An 18,477-nucleotide genomic window follows, 5' to 3' on the forward strand; every position below is an offset into this window, starting at 1 on the left:
TTTTGCATTCAACACCTTCAGCATCCAAATGTTAAATTGTCAAATATATGCCAACAGGCCATTTGGATACTAAATCTATCCTTCAGCCAACAAACTATGCCAGTGTGGAACATTTCATCCACATATGCCATATATCTCATTGGATGTAGTAGCAATCCAAGTATGTTGCCCTTATGGGTGGCACGTTATACTCCGTCCATTTTAAAATAATGAGTGCCAATTTTCAGAGACTTGCTATACAAGTAGCAAGTCTTTAATAAATACCTGAGGTGCAGTTAGAACATACCGTAACAACAAGTTTAAACTGTTAATTGAAATGCCAAAGGTGCCAATCCATCATATAGATGCTCATTTAGTACATGTTTAAATTATGATAAGCCCCTGCCCATTCAAGCCAAAAATACCAGATTACACACAGAGCCCGTATTTTGTGACTGCAGCTAAATCTTTGAATGTTCCCTTGTTCCTATGTTTATGACCTGCTACGGGATATAAAGTGTTGATGTGTATGTACGCTGCAGTTTGCAAATAGCTTATAGACAGGGGAGAAAGAAAAAAAAAAACATCGTTCAACTTTCACCAACCTTTTAAAATGAAAGAATCGAGTCTTCAATGCACCAATGCCTTCAAACAGCAGCACAGAGCAGTTTTTTGTGTGCAAATCTAGCAAAATACTGTGGTCAGAATGTAATATTCTGATAGTGTGCCAAAACGGCATGAATTCATTCAAATGTGCATTGTGCACAATGGGCTCCCACGTAGGAAAAGAAATCACGGAGAAGACATGCAACCCACATCATAAAAAGCATTTTGTGCCCAGTGCCCGCTAAATGTGTGTATCTCATAGCCCAACATGCAAAATAATTAAAGGTCTATGTGAAGAGGGATTCGGTTAGCCGGATCAGCGGCACATGTTAGGCAGCTGGAATTCGGAATAGTGTGAACAAGCAGAACACAGACGTGAATCAATCACGGTGCGCATTCATATTTCACATGTACTATAAATGTAAAAATATCAAATCACACTGCAGAATTCATTCCATGTCTTGACAAAAGTTGATTTAAATTTTTTTTTTTTTTACATTGACGTCTTGTAAAAGCTACTGGGCCCCCAATGCAAATAACTGTGACAGGGCCTCCAATCTACCTGGTGCCATTTTTAAAACTGAGGTCTTCCTTTGAGGCAGCGGGTTCTTGGGAGTCCCTGTTACTTTTGTTCCCCCACAGGTAATGCCCTGATCCCAATAGCACTATAATATGGGACCGAAGGTGGAATTTGGCCAGGGGTCCAGTTTGAAAGGGGGCAACAACATTAAAAATAATATTTTTTTTAGGTTGATCAGATTCTTTAAAATTTGGTTCTATAGAAAGGGCACTTTAAGGGTATCATATAGTTCATGAACCGCTGTGGGGACACAGACTTGTGCCATGGTATATGTTAGTGCTAAATACATAACTAAAAGTAATTCAACATTTCAAGGAAACATGTTCCCCTTCATTAACATTAATTACCTGTCTTCAATGTAAAGTCATGAACTTGAACCATGACCAACAGAAACCTAGCAATAAATTCATCTTAGCAGGCGTTTCAATCCTCCATTATTAACTATATGCTAGTACAAATAAGTAGATGGTATATACAATAGAAAAGAGCATGTCAAAATTTGTTGCACTATTTCAGATTCCATTCAAGTGGAATTTCACAGTATGGATTTTGTCCTACACATTTAGGCCAGACACTGGATGGAGACCATGAAGGAGATATTCCTTCACAGGTTTGTAAAGAGTGGCATGCATCACCAGACACCGTTTGGCATCTTCTGCATTACTCTCGTCTCTCCAGGATTAAAAATAAATACATAAAATAAAATGTAAACATGTGAAATATGATGCCACAAAGAAAAGGACCTAGCACAGGCCACGATCAACATTATTAGCCACCAAGGTTAGACTAATCACTAAAATGGACCAGAATTATCTCCTGGAGCTTCCACCTTAGCAATTAGTTGGCATATTAGTCTCCCGCTATGATTTTAAGTAGGTTACTGAGAAATCAGATGGAAGAAGCATTCATTCAGCCATGGCCAACATTTGAGTTCTACCAAAACTCCATCACCTTAGGATCCTCAGATAAGAGTGGATTAGTGATTTCAGGCAAAGACGCATCAAAACTAGAGGTTCTTGTGTTAAGGGAATGGGGATCAGCAGAGGCGGTGTCGCATGATGTGGAAGGAGACTCCATGTGATTTGTCTCTTCTGAAGGAGAAAGGTTTATGATCTACGAGAAGAAAATAAAGACATTTTGAGTTGTATGTAGGCAAGCCATAAGAGTCTTTGATTTGCACGGGGTCTATGTGTACCCCATTACGGCTCCATGGAACTTAACTGCTATATAGAGCTGTTAAACGGCAATGAGCCCAAGACCTTAGCTTTATTTTAACCTGCCTCAAATTATTAGGACACCATTTTATAACCCTTTTGAGAGATTACAGGAAAATCTAACTGTACTAAGTAAACTAAACTTGTATTTTCATTGGAGTAGACTAATAAGCAACTGGGCCCCAGTTAATGAAGGTCACAGGCACGTTGCAGCCAATCTCTTGCCTCAGCAGTGCACCGAAGAGGCCAGAGATTGGCTGCAGTGATCACACGTTGACGTGACCACCACTGCAGCCATGGAAACAGAGCCCTGCTGGGACCGGAACAGGATCTGTATGTAGAGTGAGTAAACATCTATTCTCTATCGCAGGCAGATCGCATGTGTTGTCCGGTTTCCTCCTGAAACCAGACAACCCCTGTAAGAATATTATTTTTCAAGTGCATCATACCTGCACAGGACAACCAGTTTGGTAATGAGATTTTATCAATGTTTATGCTATTAAAGTACATGAGCTTACAAAATAGCACAAAGTTCATGTTTATAATTACGTAAATTTACCGCCCTCGTATTAAAAGAGCCTGTAAAACAAACAAAATCTGCTAGAACTGTGTCATAGTGAAAACTGAAATCTGAATTTTATACCTAGTGACCCTCTAAGGAGGGGGAGCATAGCCCAGATATGAAAGGAATTCTGTCTGGACTGCCCAGCAGTAGCAGCTGAGCGCCTTCTCCAGTAACCCAGTCCCTGGACTTACCAAGTCAGAGGATTCCAGGATTTGACTTGTGGTGAGGTCTTCTTCTGAGGATTCATCTGAATCGTCCTGGTTCAGTTTGCTCAGGCTGTGTGTGCTTCCGGAGAGTTGGCTTTCCTCCAAGAGCTGCATATCGCACTTATCCAGGCTGTCGAGAGAACGTCTGCGAACTCCCCAGTTGAAATTATCCATGCTTTCTCCCTGAAATCACACAGGTCAGAGGCTGATGAAAAAGCCGCACGTCCATGTACGTTCACACAAGCCTACACTAAATAAAATACCTTCAGCAATAAAGTCTCTTTCTACAGCAGGACGTTAGTGTCACAGCCGTCTGGAAGGGGGTTTTATCTGCACGTTCCATTCCTTGCTTTAAAGGACATCCACGCAGACCCACCCAACGGCTAAGTGTTTAATAAGATGTCATACAAATAGTATGTTTCCTTGGCTACTCTTCAAAGCCCATGTCCTTTTCAGAAGATCAGCAAATACATGGGCAGGGTATTCCAACAGCTTGTCTTGGGCCAATATTACATATTTGCCATGAGTCAAATTCATAGGAGCTGGGTACAGAATCAGGGCGAGTAGCAGAAGAAGGGTGGGACACCGCTTACTACAGGGATACAGTTTCCTGTGCCTCGCTCCCTCAACAATACACTAATTACTTTCTGTGCTTGGAAGGAAACCTCTACTAAGCTGTACAAATGCAGGAAATAAAACAAAGCCAATTGACAAAAGACTAGCAAACAAGAATTACCAAGGTCCTTCATATATCTGGCTGGCATGTTGGCCGAACCTCAATCCAAGAAGCCAATGTTATTGGTTAGGGGCCTGTTGCCATACCAGCCAACCCAATCCTCCAGAGAGGCAGTCTTTGGTGCCCCCACCCTCTTGTCTACTTACCAGCAGGGGCAGACTGGCAAATTAAAGTGGCCCTCGAAAAAAACCTAAAAGTGGCCCAACCAAGGTGGGGCAACCCAAGTAGGCAGGGCCAACAAAAGTAGACAGGGTCAGCCATACCATCTGCATTGAGGGCCACAGGCCTCTTCCAGCATGATGCCTGCATCCCTGTGTCATCTGTACACGGCCTCAGAAGCTTCAAGCCTAGTGGCCTGTTTCTTACGAGGGTGAACAGCAGGGCAGGGAGCCATATGTTCCTGTGCCCGCCACAGTATTCAACTGTATCACCGTCCTGATAATGATGATACAGCTGAATTGAGGAGGGCACCTGTGGTACACGGCCGGGGAGTACCTGATGTTCCCATCGTTAATTAACTCTGGGAGTGTCAGATTGTTACATACCTGAGGAGGGCTCGGTCGGACCCTTGGCCATCGGCCCCCCAGGAAATTTGCCAGAAATACTGGCTATACACATTAATGTTGGTTGAATCCACATATTTTCAAGCGACCAACTGACCATCTAATGTGTACCTGGGCCCCCCATGTGTACGAGGGCAAGAACGGTTGGGCTGTTGAATTTTAGAATGTCAAGGTTTTGTTACAAAAAGAGTTGTCCGAGATAAATTAAAAATCTCACACAAGCCCCCGAATGGTGTAAAATAAAAAGTGATATAATGACCTCTTTCTCCGGTACCATTCTCTGCGCTAACGGTCCCGTCCTCCTGCCACTGCTTGTTCACACACTGCAGTGTTGTCGTCTAGGTATACGGCATGTGACCGCTGTATCCACACACTGTCCTCAACGGTCTACCGGTCCTCATTTTGTCAGAGTTTTTTTTTTAATTACCTTGGACAACCCATTTAATTTCCACCCAAATTTTATAATGCGCCCTGCATTAGTCTCATCTGCAAGTAAAGGCACGTTTACATGGGCCAATGATCGGGGGAAAGATCACACTTTTGAGCACTTGTTCCCCATCATTGCCCAGTGTAAACATAGCCTTGTGTAAAATAGCCTTTAGAGGGAATCTGTCACAAGCGACCTCCCTATCCAGCTGTTTGCATGGACACATATCCGTGGTTCACCTGATTAAAAAACTGCGTTTCTTTTGTTGATCTGAGGTTCCGTTCCAGAGTTATGATATTTTTTCTTAATATGCTAATTAAGCTTTTGGTGCACTGAAAGTGTGACCATTGCTCTTGTCGCACCCAGGCTCCACTCTGTGGTCACCCCCTCCCTGGCTGCCTTACCACTGCCTGGCCACAGAAAAGAGTGAAGCTCAGGTGCAGCAAGAGCAATAGTGAAGCCCTCATTGCACCAAAGGCCTAATTTACATATTAAGAAAAAGTATCATAACTCGGAAATAAAGTCTCGGATCAAGAAAAGAAAAACTGTGCATTAATCAGATGAACCACAGCTATGTGTCTATGCAAACATTTGGATAGGGAGGTTCGCTTTAAGCATACATAGAAACCACCGGGGGTCAGCATCACATCGAATCATGTCAACAGGAATGTGCTGCCGACGGCAGTGGAACTACATGTACCCAATCATACTGGCGATCTCTCGATGAAATATAGTACCGATGATTGCTCTATGTAAATGGGACTCAATGAGTGCCAATCGACTATCTAATCTTTCAGGGCTCTTTAGGAGCACGTGCCAGTTTAAACGGGCACCAAGTAATGGTTTTACCCTGATTTTTTTTTTTTTTACTGTTCCCACACCTTTATCTATATTAGGCCCCATGCACACGACCGTACCAGTAATTCGACCTGCAAACCATGGATCCCATTAATAGAAACGACTATTCTCGTCCACAGTACAGACAAAAATAGGACACATTCTGTAACTTGCGGCACGCCCAAACGTGTCTGCCAAAAATGACAACTACGTGCATGGCCCCATAGATATGGATGGGTCACAAAAAAAGCGGAGAGCCCACAGATGAAAAATACGGTTGTGTGCGTGAGGTCTACGTGACGGGATTCTTCTAAAGGCTGGTCCATGTTTTCCAGCAGTCGCCCCCTCCATAGCGGTCAGGAACGTGCGGTCCTCCCTACATCTATATCATCACAGAATCGCCCCGAATCTGAATTAGCCAAAACCACAGCAAATACTTTCATGCGGCTGATATCATATTTTAGGTGCACGGGTCATGCAGCCCCCTAAACCACAGCCAGGGGGATCAGGGCTAAGGCTTCCATGTGCTCGGTGAAGGAAACTCACATACGGTGGCTGGATGTTAACACTTTCATGGTTAGAAGGACATTATCTTACCTGGAGCTCCTGGTTAGCAGACACAACAAATAAGAACAAAACAAAAAATGAGAAGAAAAACCATTTTCAGTCTCCATGGAATAGGTTCACCACAGTAATACACAGTTACATGAATGGCATTTAGCTAGATGAAGACACAACATTGAGACAGGGCGTAGATGAAAAGACTGTACAATTTAATATACGGCAGCAGCAGAGCTGAGTGTGTGAAAGGACACGGTTCGGTAAGATCCTGCTAGTATTACTGACTTATTCTAAAGGTCTTAAAGGGGCTGTCCTATAAAAAATATTCTTTCAAACCAGCGCCTGTATCTGAATACTATTGTAATTGCATGCAATTCCAAATTTTGTATAGTCACTAAGTGATTCGATAAAATCTATCTGTATAGCGCCACCTGCTGTTTGTTCTTTTCCTTATTTCTTATCCATCTCACTGAGGTGGTCGCACATGCTTAGTTTTAATCTTCATCTGCCACCAGCCACGTGTTCTGTTACAAGCTGTGGCAGATAAAGGAAAAGAGCTACAGCAGAAAGGACATACCCCTGAGAAAGGACACGTCCCCTGAGCTGCCAGCTTAAAATAAATTTAGCCGAGCAATTGGAGCAATGAATGGGGAGATCTCTGGACCCATGTGGGGCACGGGGCTGGTTCTAGCTTTGTTAGAGACTGCCATGTACTATATGTCTGATTGAATTTTTGACATCATTCATGGCATAACCCCCTCTACAGGATTATATAAAGTGTCTGACTGGCGGGAGTCCGACTGCTGGTGTTCCCGCTGACCACAAGAACAGGGGCTCCAGGCAGTTAAGCTACACATTCAGCTCTGCTACTTCTGTATATAACGATGCAAACGTAATCATATAAAAATGACAACAGCATAAAACTAAACCAAATGAGTTACTGCACTTGGTGTAGGTGTATTGTTGTGTAGTGTCAGTGATTCCTGAACCATGATAATTGAGGGCGCCCCTGAACAATTACCTTCACTCCTGGGATACCCCTTATCCTATTCTGACCCTTAAAGGGCATCTGTCAGCAGATTTGTCCCTATGACACTGGCTGACCTGTTGCATGTGCACTTGGCAGCTGAAGGCGTCTGTGTAGGTCCCATGTTCATATGTGCCCGCAGTGCTGAGAAAAATGATGTTTTACTAAATGCAAATGAGCCTCTAGGAGCAACAGGGGCGTTACCATTACACCTAGAGGCTCTGCTCTCTGCAACTGCCACGTCCTCTGCATTTGGATTGACAAAACCAGAGGTTAGGGTCCATTCACACATCCGTAATTTGGGTCCGCATCTGTTCTGCAATCCGGATGCGGATCTGCATTTCCAGGATCCGCAATTCTGTTCCCGAAAAAAAATAGAACATGTCCTATTCTTGTCTGCAATTACGGACCAGAAAAGGCATTTTCTATTATAGTGTCGGCGATGTGCGGTCCGCAAATTGCGGATCGCACATTGCCAGTGTCCGTGTTTTGCGGATCCGCAAAAACACTTACGGACGTGTGAATGGACCCTTATGATGTTTTTACTGGCTGATCCTGTCTGTCAAAGTGCAGAAGGCGCAGTAGTTGCAGAGAGAGCAGAGCCTCTAGGTGTAATGACAACGCCCCCGTTGCTCCTAGAGGCTCATTTGCATATAATAAAACATCATTCTTCTCAGCAATGCGAGCACATATGAACATGGGACCAACACAGTTGCCTTCAGCTGCCAAGTGCACATGTAACAGGTCAGCCAGTGTCATAGGGACAAATCTGCTGACAGATGCTCTTGACGTCCTTTCCATTCCCATATTCCTGCTCCGTTACAGGCCCAGACAGATGAAAATAATGAAAATGTGAGTTTTACCACATGTCGGCGTTCAACAAACTCCATTTACTATAATGGAGTTCATCAGGTTTCGACTGGCAAACAAAATAATTTTTTCATAAATTTCTAGGGGGAATAGTAGAGGAACAGTAAAACACAGAGTGCTAAGAATAAATGATTATGGATTATTATATTATAGGGAATATAATGGTTTACTAAAAGAGACATGGCAGGTCCTCTTTAAAGATCATCATTGCTTATCCAAATAGCATCCATAAAGAACGTTTTTGTGGGAAAAATATATCTCCTTCTGGAGAGCATCTAAACGGCATGAGGAGTCTTATAGCCAAGGCACCACTCCTCTGGAATTCTGAGAAATACCCTCTTTTCAATGACAACTGTGTAATGCTACACTTGCACTGTGGTGGCGCTAGAGGTCAAATGAGCACTTCCTGCCAGGTTCCCTAACAGAATGTTAACAGGGGACCTTTATAACACAAAGGGATTATCCAAAATGGACTAGCACTCTAAAGGTTTTGTGCCATTTAGACACTTACCTTCTAAAAGTGCCTGACTGGCAGGCGTCTGAAGCCCCATCAATCACAAAAAATAGGGACCATGCTCCCTGTTTCAATGTAGTACCAGACATTTTTGGGTGTCTGCCGTTCCATTCAAGTCTATGGGACTGCTGGAGATGGTCGAGCCCTTGTACTTGGCTATCTCCGGCAGTCCCATAGAGTTGCGTGCATGACTGCCATAACATTCTGCATGGGCTCCCATTCTCATGGTCGTCAGTGGCCCCAGCGGTCAGACACGTACACCCTATCCTGTGGATAGGTGATAAGCTGTCTTAAAGGGAACCTGTCACCAGGATTTTGGGTATAGAGCTGAGGACATGGGTTGCTAGATGGCCACTAGCACATCCGCAATATCTAGTCCCCATAGCTCTGTGTGCTTTTATTGTGTAAAAAACCTGGTTTGATGCATATGCAAATTAACATAAAAGAGTCATATCTTGCTTGTGTGACCAGAGAAGAGTCATATTTTCAAGCTCTGACTCATCTCAGGTTAATTTGCATCTGTATCAAATCGGTTTTTATACACAATAAAAGCACACAGAGCTATGGGGACTGGGTATTGCGGATGTGCTAGCGGCCATCTAGCAACCCATGTCCTCAGCTCTATACCCAAAATCCAGGTGACAGGTTCCCTTTAATGGGACATCTTTAAAGGGGTTGGCTCATCTCACACATTGATACCATATGGCTATGATATGCAATCAATATCAGATAGGAGCAGGTCCCACCTCTGGAACCCGCTCCTCTCTCTAGAACAGGGCCCTCAAAGTGAAGGAGAGCATACCGCGCATGCGCGCTGTGCTATCCATTCGTTGTTATAAGAGTTCCAAAAATAGCAGATCGGACATGCTTGGTTAGTTTTTGAAGTCCTATACTGGTGAATGGAGAGTGCAAGCGTGCCCACTGCGCCATTCACCACCATGGCACTGCCAGAAATAGCCGAGCTGGTGCTCCAGAATTTTTGGAACTTCCACAGCCGTGAACAGAGGGAGGCTGCACATGCGCGGCTACTCGCCTCACTACGAGAACCTTATTCTGGACATAGCAGCAGGTCCCAGAGGTGGAACCAGCACCTATTTGACATTGATAGTATATCCTAGAGATATGCCATCAATATCTGAGATGAGACAACCCCTTCAAGGATTGTCCAGACCCCATAATGTGGTGCATACAGTCTCAGCAAGTTCTCATCTGGTCAGGAATCCAACAGTCTAGATGCAGGTAGGTGTGATGTATGGACCTACATGGGTGGATGGTTTGGGCAGACAGGAATTAGGTGAATGCAGTGACAATTCTAGTATAATGTACCTGTAAATCCCTGAGGATGACTATGACGAAGCATTAACCAATTAACCCTTACCTCTCCATCCTCAAGCTCTACATCCAGGAAGTCAAAGTCTCTGAAGACCCGGAACTGCTGTTCGCTGTTGGTATCATCCATGATCTCCTGTTCCCTTATGGTATCCTCTGATGACACCAGGCTAGTCTGGTGATCGATCAAGTCCAATTCACCACATGATGAAAAAATCACCTGTAGAGGAGGGACATAAAGATACAGTGGTAATGGCAGGCTGCTCCCTTCACTGGCCGTGTAGCAAGCACAAGGGTTTCCAGTCCACACCTAATTCCTATGCCTGTTATTTTTAGGTTGCACTTTGGCTATTTATGTTGGACAGGTGCCTTCAAATTGAAGTTGGATAAAGTGACGACTTCAGACTGAAGGAACTTGGCCAAGAGGAACGAGGCGGCTTTGCTTCCTCCAAGCGGCGTACTTACTATTGTGTAAATGTTTAGAATGGCTGAAAGCTATAGGGATGATGAGCATCAGATGGGCTGTGGGAAAGGGTCTGGCCAACGAACGAGGAGCTTGGTGAGAACACTCAGAGCTCAATCTCTAAGGAGTTTTATTACCAGACCAGGCACGGTATCTACCAACATGCAGGAATGAATCATGTTTCATGAATTTCTGGATCATTTCAGTATATAAATTGTAACTTTAAGGGTTTTTTCCAGATTACTGTAGTGTTTAGCTGTATACTGTATATGTATATTGATTAGGGTACTTTCATACTTGCGTTGCGAAGATCCGGCAGGCATTTCCGTCGCCGGAACTGCCTGCCGGATCCGGAAATCCGTGTGCAAACGGATAGCATTTGCAGACTGATGCGGATCCGTCTAACAAATGCATTGAAGCACCGGATCCGTCTCTCCGGTGTTATCTCGAAAAACTGATCCGGTATTAATTTTTTTTATTTTTAAAGGTTTGCGCATGCGCAGACTGGAAAACCAAATCCGTGTTTCCGGATTCAATCAAAAAATAATGCCAGATCTGGCATTCCGGCAAGTGTTCCGGAATTTCGGACGGAGAAAATACCGCAGCATGCAGTATTTTCTCCTGCCAAATACCGTAAGAGTGACTGAACTGAAGACATCCTAATGCATCCTGAACGGATTGCTCTCCATTCAGAATGCATTAGGATAAAACTAATCAAGCCCTTAGGATGGAACTCAATACCGGAAAAGAATAACGCTAGTGTGAAAGTACCCTTAGTTGTATACCTCATTTACATCTTCTCAATGTCTTTTTTTGAATTTGGACTCCCCTGAACCGTTTTCACCATGTAAACCAATCACTCTGGTTTCTTTCCATCCTGTATGTGGCACTTCCTGTTGCTGTGTCCAACCAAATCCATGATGCACTTCTCCTTCCTCTGCTACAGCACCGCCCCTAGCCATGCCCAGCTAGTTTATAGCTCCTCCCACCCATCTAGTTACATAGATACTCCCCTATCACTGACACGCCCATGGACATATAACATCAGAGGAAATAAGGAGCGGCATGGACATGGTCACGTGACCGCAGCCCAGAAGACAGGAGCAATACAGGTAAAATTAATACATTGCAAAATGACAGCTACTTTCATAAATTATTCCTTTAAAGGGTGTTGACGCAAACCAGGAAACACCTTTAAAGGGGTTATCCAGGAATTCGATATTGATAGTCTATCCTCAGAATAGGTCATCAATATCAGATTGGCGGTGGTCCGACTCTCAGAGCTACTGCCGATCAGCTGTTTGAAGAGGTCGCTGTTCGCACCCCACAGCGCCGTACATTGTATAGTGGTTGTGCTTGGCATTGCAGCTCAGACCCATTCACTTCAATGGCCATGTGACCGATGAACAAGACGTCACTGGCCTAGGAGGAGGCCTAAGTGCTCACGAAAACTGATCGGTGGGGAGCCTGGGAGTTGGACCACCGCAGATCTGATATTGATGACTTATCCTGCTGAGAATGCCCCATCAATACCATATTCCCAGAGAATCCCTTTAGAGCGGGCCCTGTCTGCTCTCTTCGTTTATTTTAGCACATACTTGCATTCTGCATAGTAAAACAAGTTTTGGTCTTCTTAGAACTCTGCACCGAGTTGTTCCTCTGTTATCCCTCCAAGAAATGAATGAGCATACTATCAATTAGGTGTTATCAGGTGAGATGTATCTCTGGCACCCTCACACACTGTCCTATCAGTTGACCAGTTTGACAAGAGGAATGGTAACACCCAGATGTCAATTTATTCTCAAATATTCAGGAGGAATAACAGAGGAACAGCACAACACAGCTTGAGAAAAGTTCATCTACAATTGTTTTCTCAGGGGAAATACGTACTTCAAACAGACAAGGAAAGAGTGCAGGTCCTCTTTAATTCAAGTGAATGGGAGTAACTCTGCTATAACCTTCCTCTGGCAAGTTGTGTGCTGCTGCAAAACAGCTAATAGTGGGGGTGGCGGGAGTCGGACCCTCGCCAATCTGAAGACCTATCCCAAGTATTCCTCACTACCTCAGTACCAGAGTGTCCCTTCAATAGTAGAAACGCGGGAAGGGATTAAGTATTATAAAATGTGCAGTATCATGATCTAAAACACAACAATTATTCTGGGGTATAATTCAATAAAATAACTTTAGGGTTTTTGTTGCACAGACACTTCTATACTATAGACATGTATAAAAGGGGTTCTCTGGGGTTTTAATATTGATGACCTATCCTCAGGACACCTGGCACCCCCGCCGATCAGCTGTACGAGAAGACGGCGCACACGTGTCGTCTTCCGTTTCTCTTCCTGTTCACCGCTGCGGTCTATGGCAAAGCAGCAGCAGAGCAGGAAGAGAGAAGGTAGACGGCACGTGCACACTGCGCGCGCTGTCTCCTCATACAGCTGAACTGAGGGGGTGCCTGGTGTCGGACCTCCACTGATCCGGAAGAGGGGGTAATTAAAGAATGCACCTTGTACTGTCTAAAACCCCTCCATGTTTGATATGCACATGTGCAGAACATTATGAGGGGTTGGAAGTAAGTGGCATGAAGTCGCTTTCATGCCCACAGAAAACTTTATGCTAGTGGACAGATTCTGAGCCAAGAACTGACCTCATAAAACTTGGTCATAAAAGGCCATTAGCATACAAACTAGCCTCAGTCCTGACATCACAGGCAGGGGGGCTAGTTGGGGGCAGCTGCAGGCCTTCTTAAGGTGTATGCGTCTCTGTAGCAAGTGGTCATTTCTTTGGGGGACAAATCATTTGATGAACTGGCCAATTTTTCTGTGACCCCCAGGCAACCAGCCTTCCGTCTTGTAATTTATTAAGTTCCGTTTCTTTTATCCCTTTTATTTTCAAACTGTTATGTTTTGCATTGGATTTGCATGTCCTTGTATTTCTACCTTGTGATAGCTGTATTTTTTGTACGCACTGTCCTTTATATATTAAAACTTCTTGTGCTCTAAATTATTTCACAACCTCAGTAGAAGCATTATGTATATTGATGTAGTAACCCTACAAGAGAGTAGTTGGTTTCGGTGGGTGTTACCTAGTTTAAGGCATGTCAGATAGCTAAAGGGAGAAGATTTGGCATAACCCTGTGGCTCAAAGTAGCAGAGTGGGAGGTTGACGTTAAAATCTGGGTGACCCTTTAAGCTCACATCCTGAGTCTAAGTCATGATCCTGATGGCCCCTGTTTCTGGTTACATGTTGGGACCTACCTCAATCTGTACTAGGGTCCCTGATGGCCACATATTACAGTTCACAGTATAATATTTCAAGCATTTTGTTTTAAATGTAGACTTACAGAAGGGTTTTTGCTGAGCCCAACTTCTTGACCACAAAGAGTGAGAACGTTCACTAGCTTCTCTCGGGTTTTCTTCTAGAAAAAGATATAAACATAACAAAAAAAGGTATAAAAGTTAATATAAATAAAACATTTTATCTAAATCAGGCAAGAAAACAATGCATAGACATGAAGACAACCTTCTCACATCTCTCATGGTATTGGTGCCTGGAACTGAAAGATCATGTTTTGAGTCACACACAGATCTAGGTCAGATATGCAGCAGCCGGTGTGTCTTAAGCAATGTCTACAAACTGGAACAAGAAAAAAAACTTCTGACCCCAGAACATGAGCGGACTCTCGTCTGCCATCGCAGAGGATCGATGATCCTTCTCGGCCAACACAAGAAATGTTTGTTCTGGTCTAATACACTTTGGAAAGCAGAACTGCATCAGTAACAAATTCTCCCACTGACAGTAAGAGGCTCATATTTCAAGCATAGCCATCAACAGGAGTGTAATAACACAGACATGTGGGAGGGAGGAGGGAATTTCTGCACAGCCTGCTTAATACATCTGTTGCTTCACTGCTCACATTCCTTACATTTCAATGCACCAGCTTTTAATCCCAACCACAAAACACGAAGAGAAACCTAGCGAGAGAAATAATGGACATTACCTGAGAAGACTGAGGTCGTTTCCAGCAAACAGGGACTAAGGCATTGGAATTGGATCCAGATGAGGTGGAGGATGTGCTCCGTGTAACCGGCATGGCCCTAGATTTACCGTCTCGCCCAGTAGAACTTTGAAGGTCGTCAAACCTTCTGCCTATAATTGGAGTCTAAGAAGAGAAAATTATATCACCACTTATAAGGCCATCACTTATAAATTCCTGTACAACCCCTTTAAAGTGGTTGGCCTCTTGATTCAAAGGTCTAGAAACTGTTAGAAACCCATCAGCACTGTTGCCCCTGCTGAGCAGTACCTCCCCCTTGTGGTTTTGTTCTTCTTCAAGACAAGTTTATTAAGTGTCATATGAAGTGAAATGTCACAGTTTCCCATTTATGGAACATTCTTCCTATTGTCTGAGTTTTATTTCTGCAACTTGCAACTGCACGTTGAATTACAAAGTCATGTTATACCTGAGAGACATCAAAGTGGAAGTCAAGGGTCTTCCCGGGAAGTTCCTTAGAAGAGCTTGTCCACAGTCGACTGATTTCAAGCTTAGTCAGATCTCCATGTTGATAAGCTGGTAACACCAGGCTGGCAGATCTTGAGACAACCAATTTCAAGATATTCAGAGCTTCCTTCCAGTGAATACTCTGAGAGACGGGAAAGAATATAGATGTTTGGACTGTGCATGGTGTCTGATGGCATACTCTGGTTTATTTACTCTGGGCAAGATAAGACCACTGATTCCGGCTGCATGAGCGTGGCAGAGGCACCAGCACAGAAGTGCCAAGGTAGAGGCTCAAGTGTGAGAACATTCGCTTGAATAGGTTGAAGTACCGGGCACAGCCACATCTGTATGGATCTGTGTCTGGATAAACAATGATGGAGCTCCTCCATTCTGATGAATTGATTGGGTCTCAAGGATCAGATCATATACTTGTCTGTCCTAAAGACAGGCCAAGAATATCTGATCATCGTTCTGACATGCAACACTCATGCCAATCAGTTGTCCGGGAGTAGCCCCTATTTGCGACCATAACTACCCAGTTTCATCCATTGTGTAGTGAACAGAGCTGGTTATTCCAGCACTGGTCCCACTGAAGGAAATTGCAGCTGTGCAGCAGTAACAAGCTTCATCTTCTACACAACAGAACCAGAGCTATTCCCGAACAGCAGAACGGCGGAGGTGGGGAGTGTCAGACCCCTGTCTATCTGATATTGGTGACCTAGGGACAGCTCATCAATGGTTAGAAGGTTTGGCCATTTTCTTGTTATGCTGATGAATGTGCATGTAAGATGACTTAATATAGTCTTTGTTGAAATTCTGCACAATTTTCTATATTTCATAAGGTATGCCCCCTTGCCGATAAGTCTTTTGTGCTGTCCACACAGGGTCCTGTCCAAAAAAAATGGCTGCTGATGGAGGGTAATGTGATGTCATGTCTCCTCCATTCAATTACACTGTGCCTGCCATCTGCACTTGTACAGCTGGGAGTTTAATACAGGTGCAGTGTATTTGAGGTGTCTGGTCACATGACCCTCCATCAGCGGCCATCTTATAGACAGGACCTCTATGCGGACAGCACAGAAGATTTGCCCAACAAGGGGACGTGACATGAAATACAGCAAACCACACAGACTATCAACAAAGGCTATATTAGAAAGTGCCATATAGTCATCTTAAATACATACTCGCCAACAGTAGCCAGAAAGTGGCCAACCCCTTTCAGTCCTTGAGTTTGGAAAACCCCTCCACTTGGCAAGACCTGTAAAGGGAAGCTTACCTACTTGCTTCCTGGCACTGTCTCCCCGCTCCTTACCCTCCCGACATGAAACGCTCCGCTGGCCTCCTGCTCTGTAAACATCTGGTTTGACATTGCCACAGCCAATCACTGGCCTTGGTGGAGACCAGATTCCCTTGCATCATGTGACCATTTGTCATGACGTAAGGGGAGCTAGTCAAGGCGCGACCGGTGACTGCCATGCGTCAATGTCAAACGAGAAGTTAAAAGCAAGGGAGCCAACCCTACCCTTCCCCCCATTCTTGCACAACCCCTTTAAGCTAATAGTTTGAGCAAGTTATATGCAAGTCCTTGGCCTGTCTTCTGCCATCTCCCCAAAAACCATGATTTACTCCTGTCTGTACTGACTGGAAGTGCACTGGAAAAGAAGCTGGACAAGCCACATGTTGTTTCTAAAGAATCAAATCAGCGTTAATGTAGTCACTCTTGAGTATTTGCCGTGGTCATTCATACCTGAACGTATTTTTCAATTGTCTTCAGCACTTCTATGTTGAATTGTTTCCCAGGAATCAACGACATATCCATGTGGCTGAGAAGACTGTAGATAATCTGCAGAAGGGACTGCTGCATGCTGGGAAGGCCTTTTTCTAGTAACTAGGGAGAACACATAAAGAGGACATATACCGTATTTTTCGCTTTATAAGACGCACCCGATGAGAAGACGCCCCCCAGATTTTAGAGTAGAAAAATAAGAAAAAATATTTTTCATCAGACCTCATATCAGCCCATAAAACCTCAGATTAGCCCATCAGTACCCCCAATCAAACCTCAGATTAGCCCATCAGTACCCCCAATCAGACTTTAGATTAGCCCATCAGTACCCCCAATCAGACCTCAGATTAGCCCATCAGTACCCCCAATCAGACCTCAGATTAGCCCATCAGTACCCCCAGACCTCAGATTAGCCCATCAGTACCCCCAGACCTCAGATTAGCCCATCAGTACCCCCAGACCTCAGATTAGCCCATCGGTACCCCCAGACCTCAGATTAGCCCATCAGACCTCAGATCAGACTAAAATAAAAAATCATCTTACCTGTCCTGCTCCGCGGCTCCTCTTAAGCTGTCGCGCTCCCATCTTCCCGGCCTGCGCTGCACTGTCACATGACTGCGTGCAGCGTCAGGTCATAGTGCGCGCACTACGTCCTGACGCTGTACGGGGTCAGGACAGTGCAGCGCAGGCCAGAAAGATGGGAGCGCGACAGCTGAAGAGGAGCCGAGGCGTAAACCAGGGAGGATAAATATTACCTGCGCTTGCGGCGCTTCGCTCCCCGCTCCTAATACATACTAGTGAGCGCTTCCATAATGGAAGCGCTCACTAGTATTCGTTTTATAAGACGCACAGACACTTTTTTTTACCATTCATATACAGACGACGATATATAATACATATGATGTAGAAATTACCTCCGCTAGGTAAGTCACCATGTTGATCGTGATGTCTGTAAAAGCTTCATGGAGGTATCTGCAGACCACGTTCACCCAGGTGGAGCAGTCTCTGGTGTAGCTATGTGTTTTGTACAGGGTCATGACGTGCGCCAGGTTGGAGAGCTTGGAATTCTTTTCTTCTAGGCAAACCTAGCAAAGAGCACAAGATTATTGCCCTGTACAGGTGTACACAGTATATACAAGGTAGACATATCTGGTGAATTCAAACCTGCGCAATTCTCTCTGCCGCTTCCTTACAGAAGCTGTTCGGGCTTTCAAAATGCTGGATTAAATGAGGGAGCAGACACAAAATATTCAAAGGAAAACCTGGAGACAAAGAAACATAAGGATTCAGTTCAAACATGATAATTATTGCATTATAAAAAAGTCCAAATCCCCTGCTTTCCTTCATACGATCATAGGCATATGGTGCTATCAGATACATATCTATGATTAAAATATTTCTGCATGTAGCCACCACTAGGGGGAGCTCACTACATATAGCAGCTAGTATTGTACTTTCTTGACACAGTAATCTGTGGGCCACCCTAGCGGTGGGCGGTGGGTGCAGGGAAACAATATTATGGGCCCATTCTTAGCACAGACCTTACAGCAATCTACTCTATGATGGATACATCGCTGTACTTATGATGGGTTTATAGAGTGAAAACCCCTCCAACCTGGGAACTGGGTAAACGTACACAGTTGTGCAGTCTTCCCCCACTAATTAGGATTTGATGGTATATCATAGCGATATGCCAATGCTTACTATAGAGGA

General features: G+C 44.3%; 1 protein-coding gene across 7 annotated transcripts in view; it reads right to left on the bottom strand.

Moving 5' to 3' along the window:
- FRY (FRY microtubule binding protein) overlaps positions 1–18,477 on the bottom strand; it is a 264,523-nt gene that overhangs the window by 23,596 nt on the left and 222,450 nt on the right. For 4 of the 7 annotated variants that reach the window (XM_044284645.1, XM_044284643.1, XM_044284647.1 and 1 more), the window contains exons 45-54: positions 17,929–18,026; positions 17,679–17,849; positions 16,726–16,866; positions 14,941–15,120; positions 14,478–14,639; positions 13,821–13,895; positions 10,064–10,234; positions 6,311–6,319; positions 3,136–3,333; positions 2,117–2,278 (exon numbers count right to left, since the gene is read on the bottom strand). In XM_044284645.1, coding sequence (XP_044140580.1) covers positions 2,117–2,278; positions 3,136–3,333; positions 6,311–6,319; positions 10,064–10,234; positions 13,821–13,895; positions 14,478–14,639; positions 14,941–15,120; positions 16,726–16,866; positions 17,679–17,849; positions 17,929–18,026 — 1,367 coding nt within the window. The remainder of the gene's footprint in view (positions 1–2,116; positions 2,279–3,135; positions 3,334–6,310; positions 6,320–10,063; positions 10,235–13,820; positions 13,896–14,477; positions 14,640–14,940; positions 15,121–16,725; positions 16,867–17,678; positions 17,850–17,928; positions 18,027–18,477) is intronic. The other 3 variants (XM_044284644.1, XM_044284646.1, XM_044284650.1) reach the window with 1 other exon arrangement.

The sequence above is a fragment of the Bufo gargarizans genome, chromosome 3, assembly GCF_014858855.1.
Source record: "Bufo gargarizans isolate SCDJY-AF-19 chromosome 3, ASM1485885v1, whole genome shotgun sequence".
Lineage (NCBI taxonomy): Eukaryota > Metazoa > Chordata > Amphibia > Anura > Bufonidae > Bufo > Bufo gargarizans.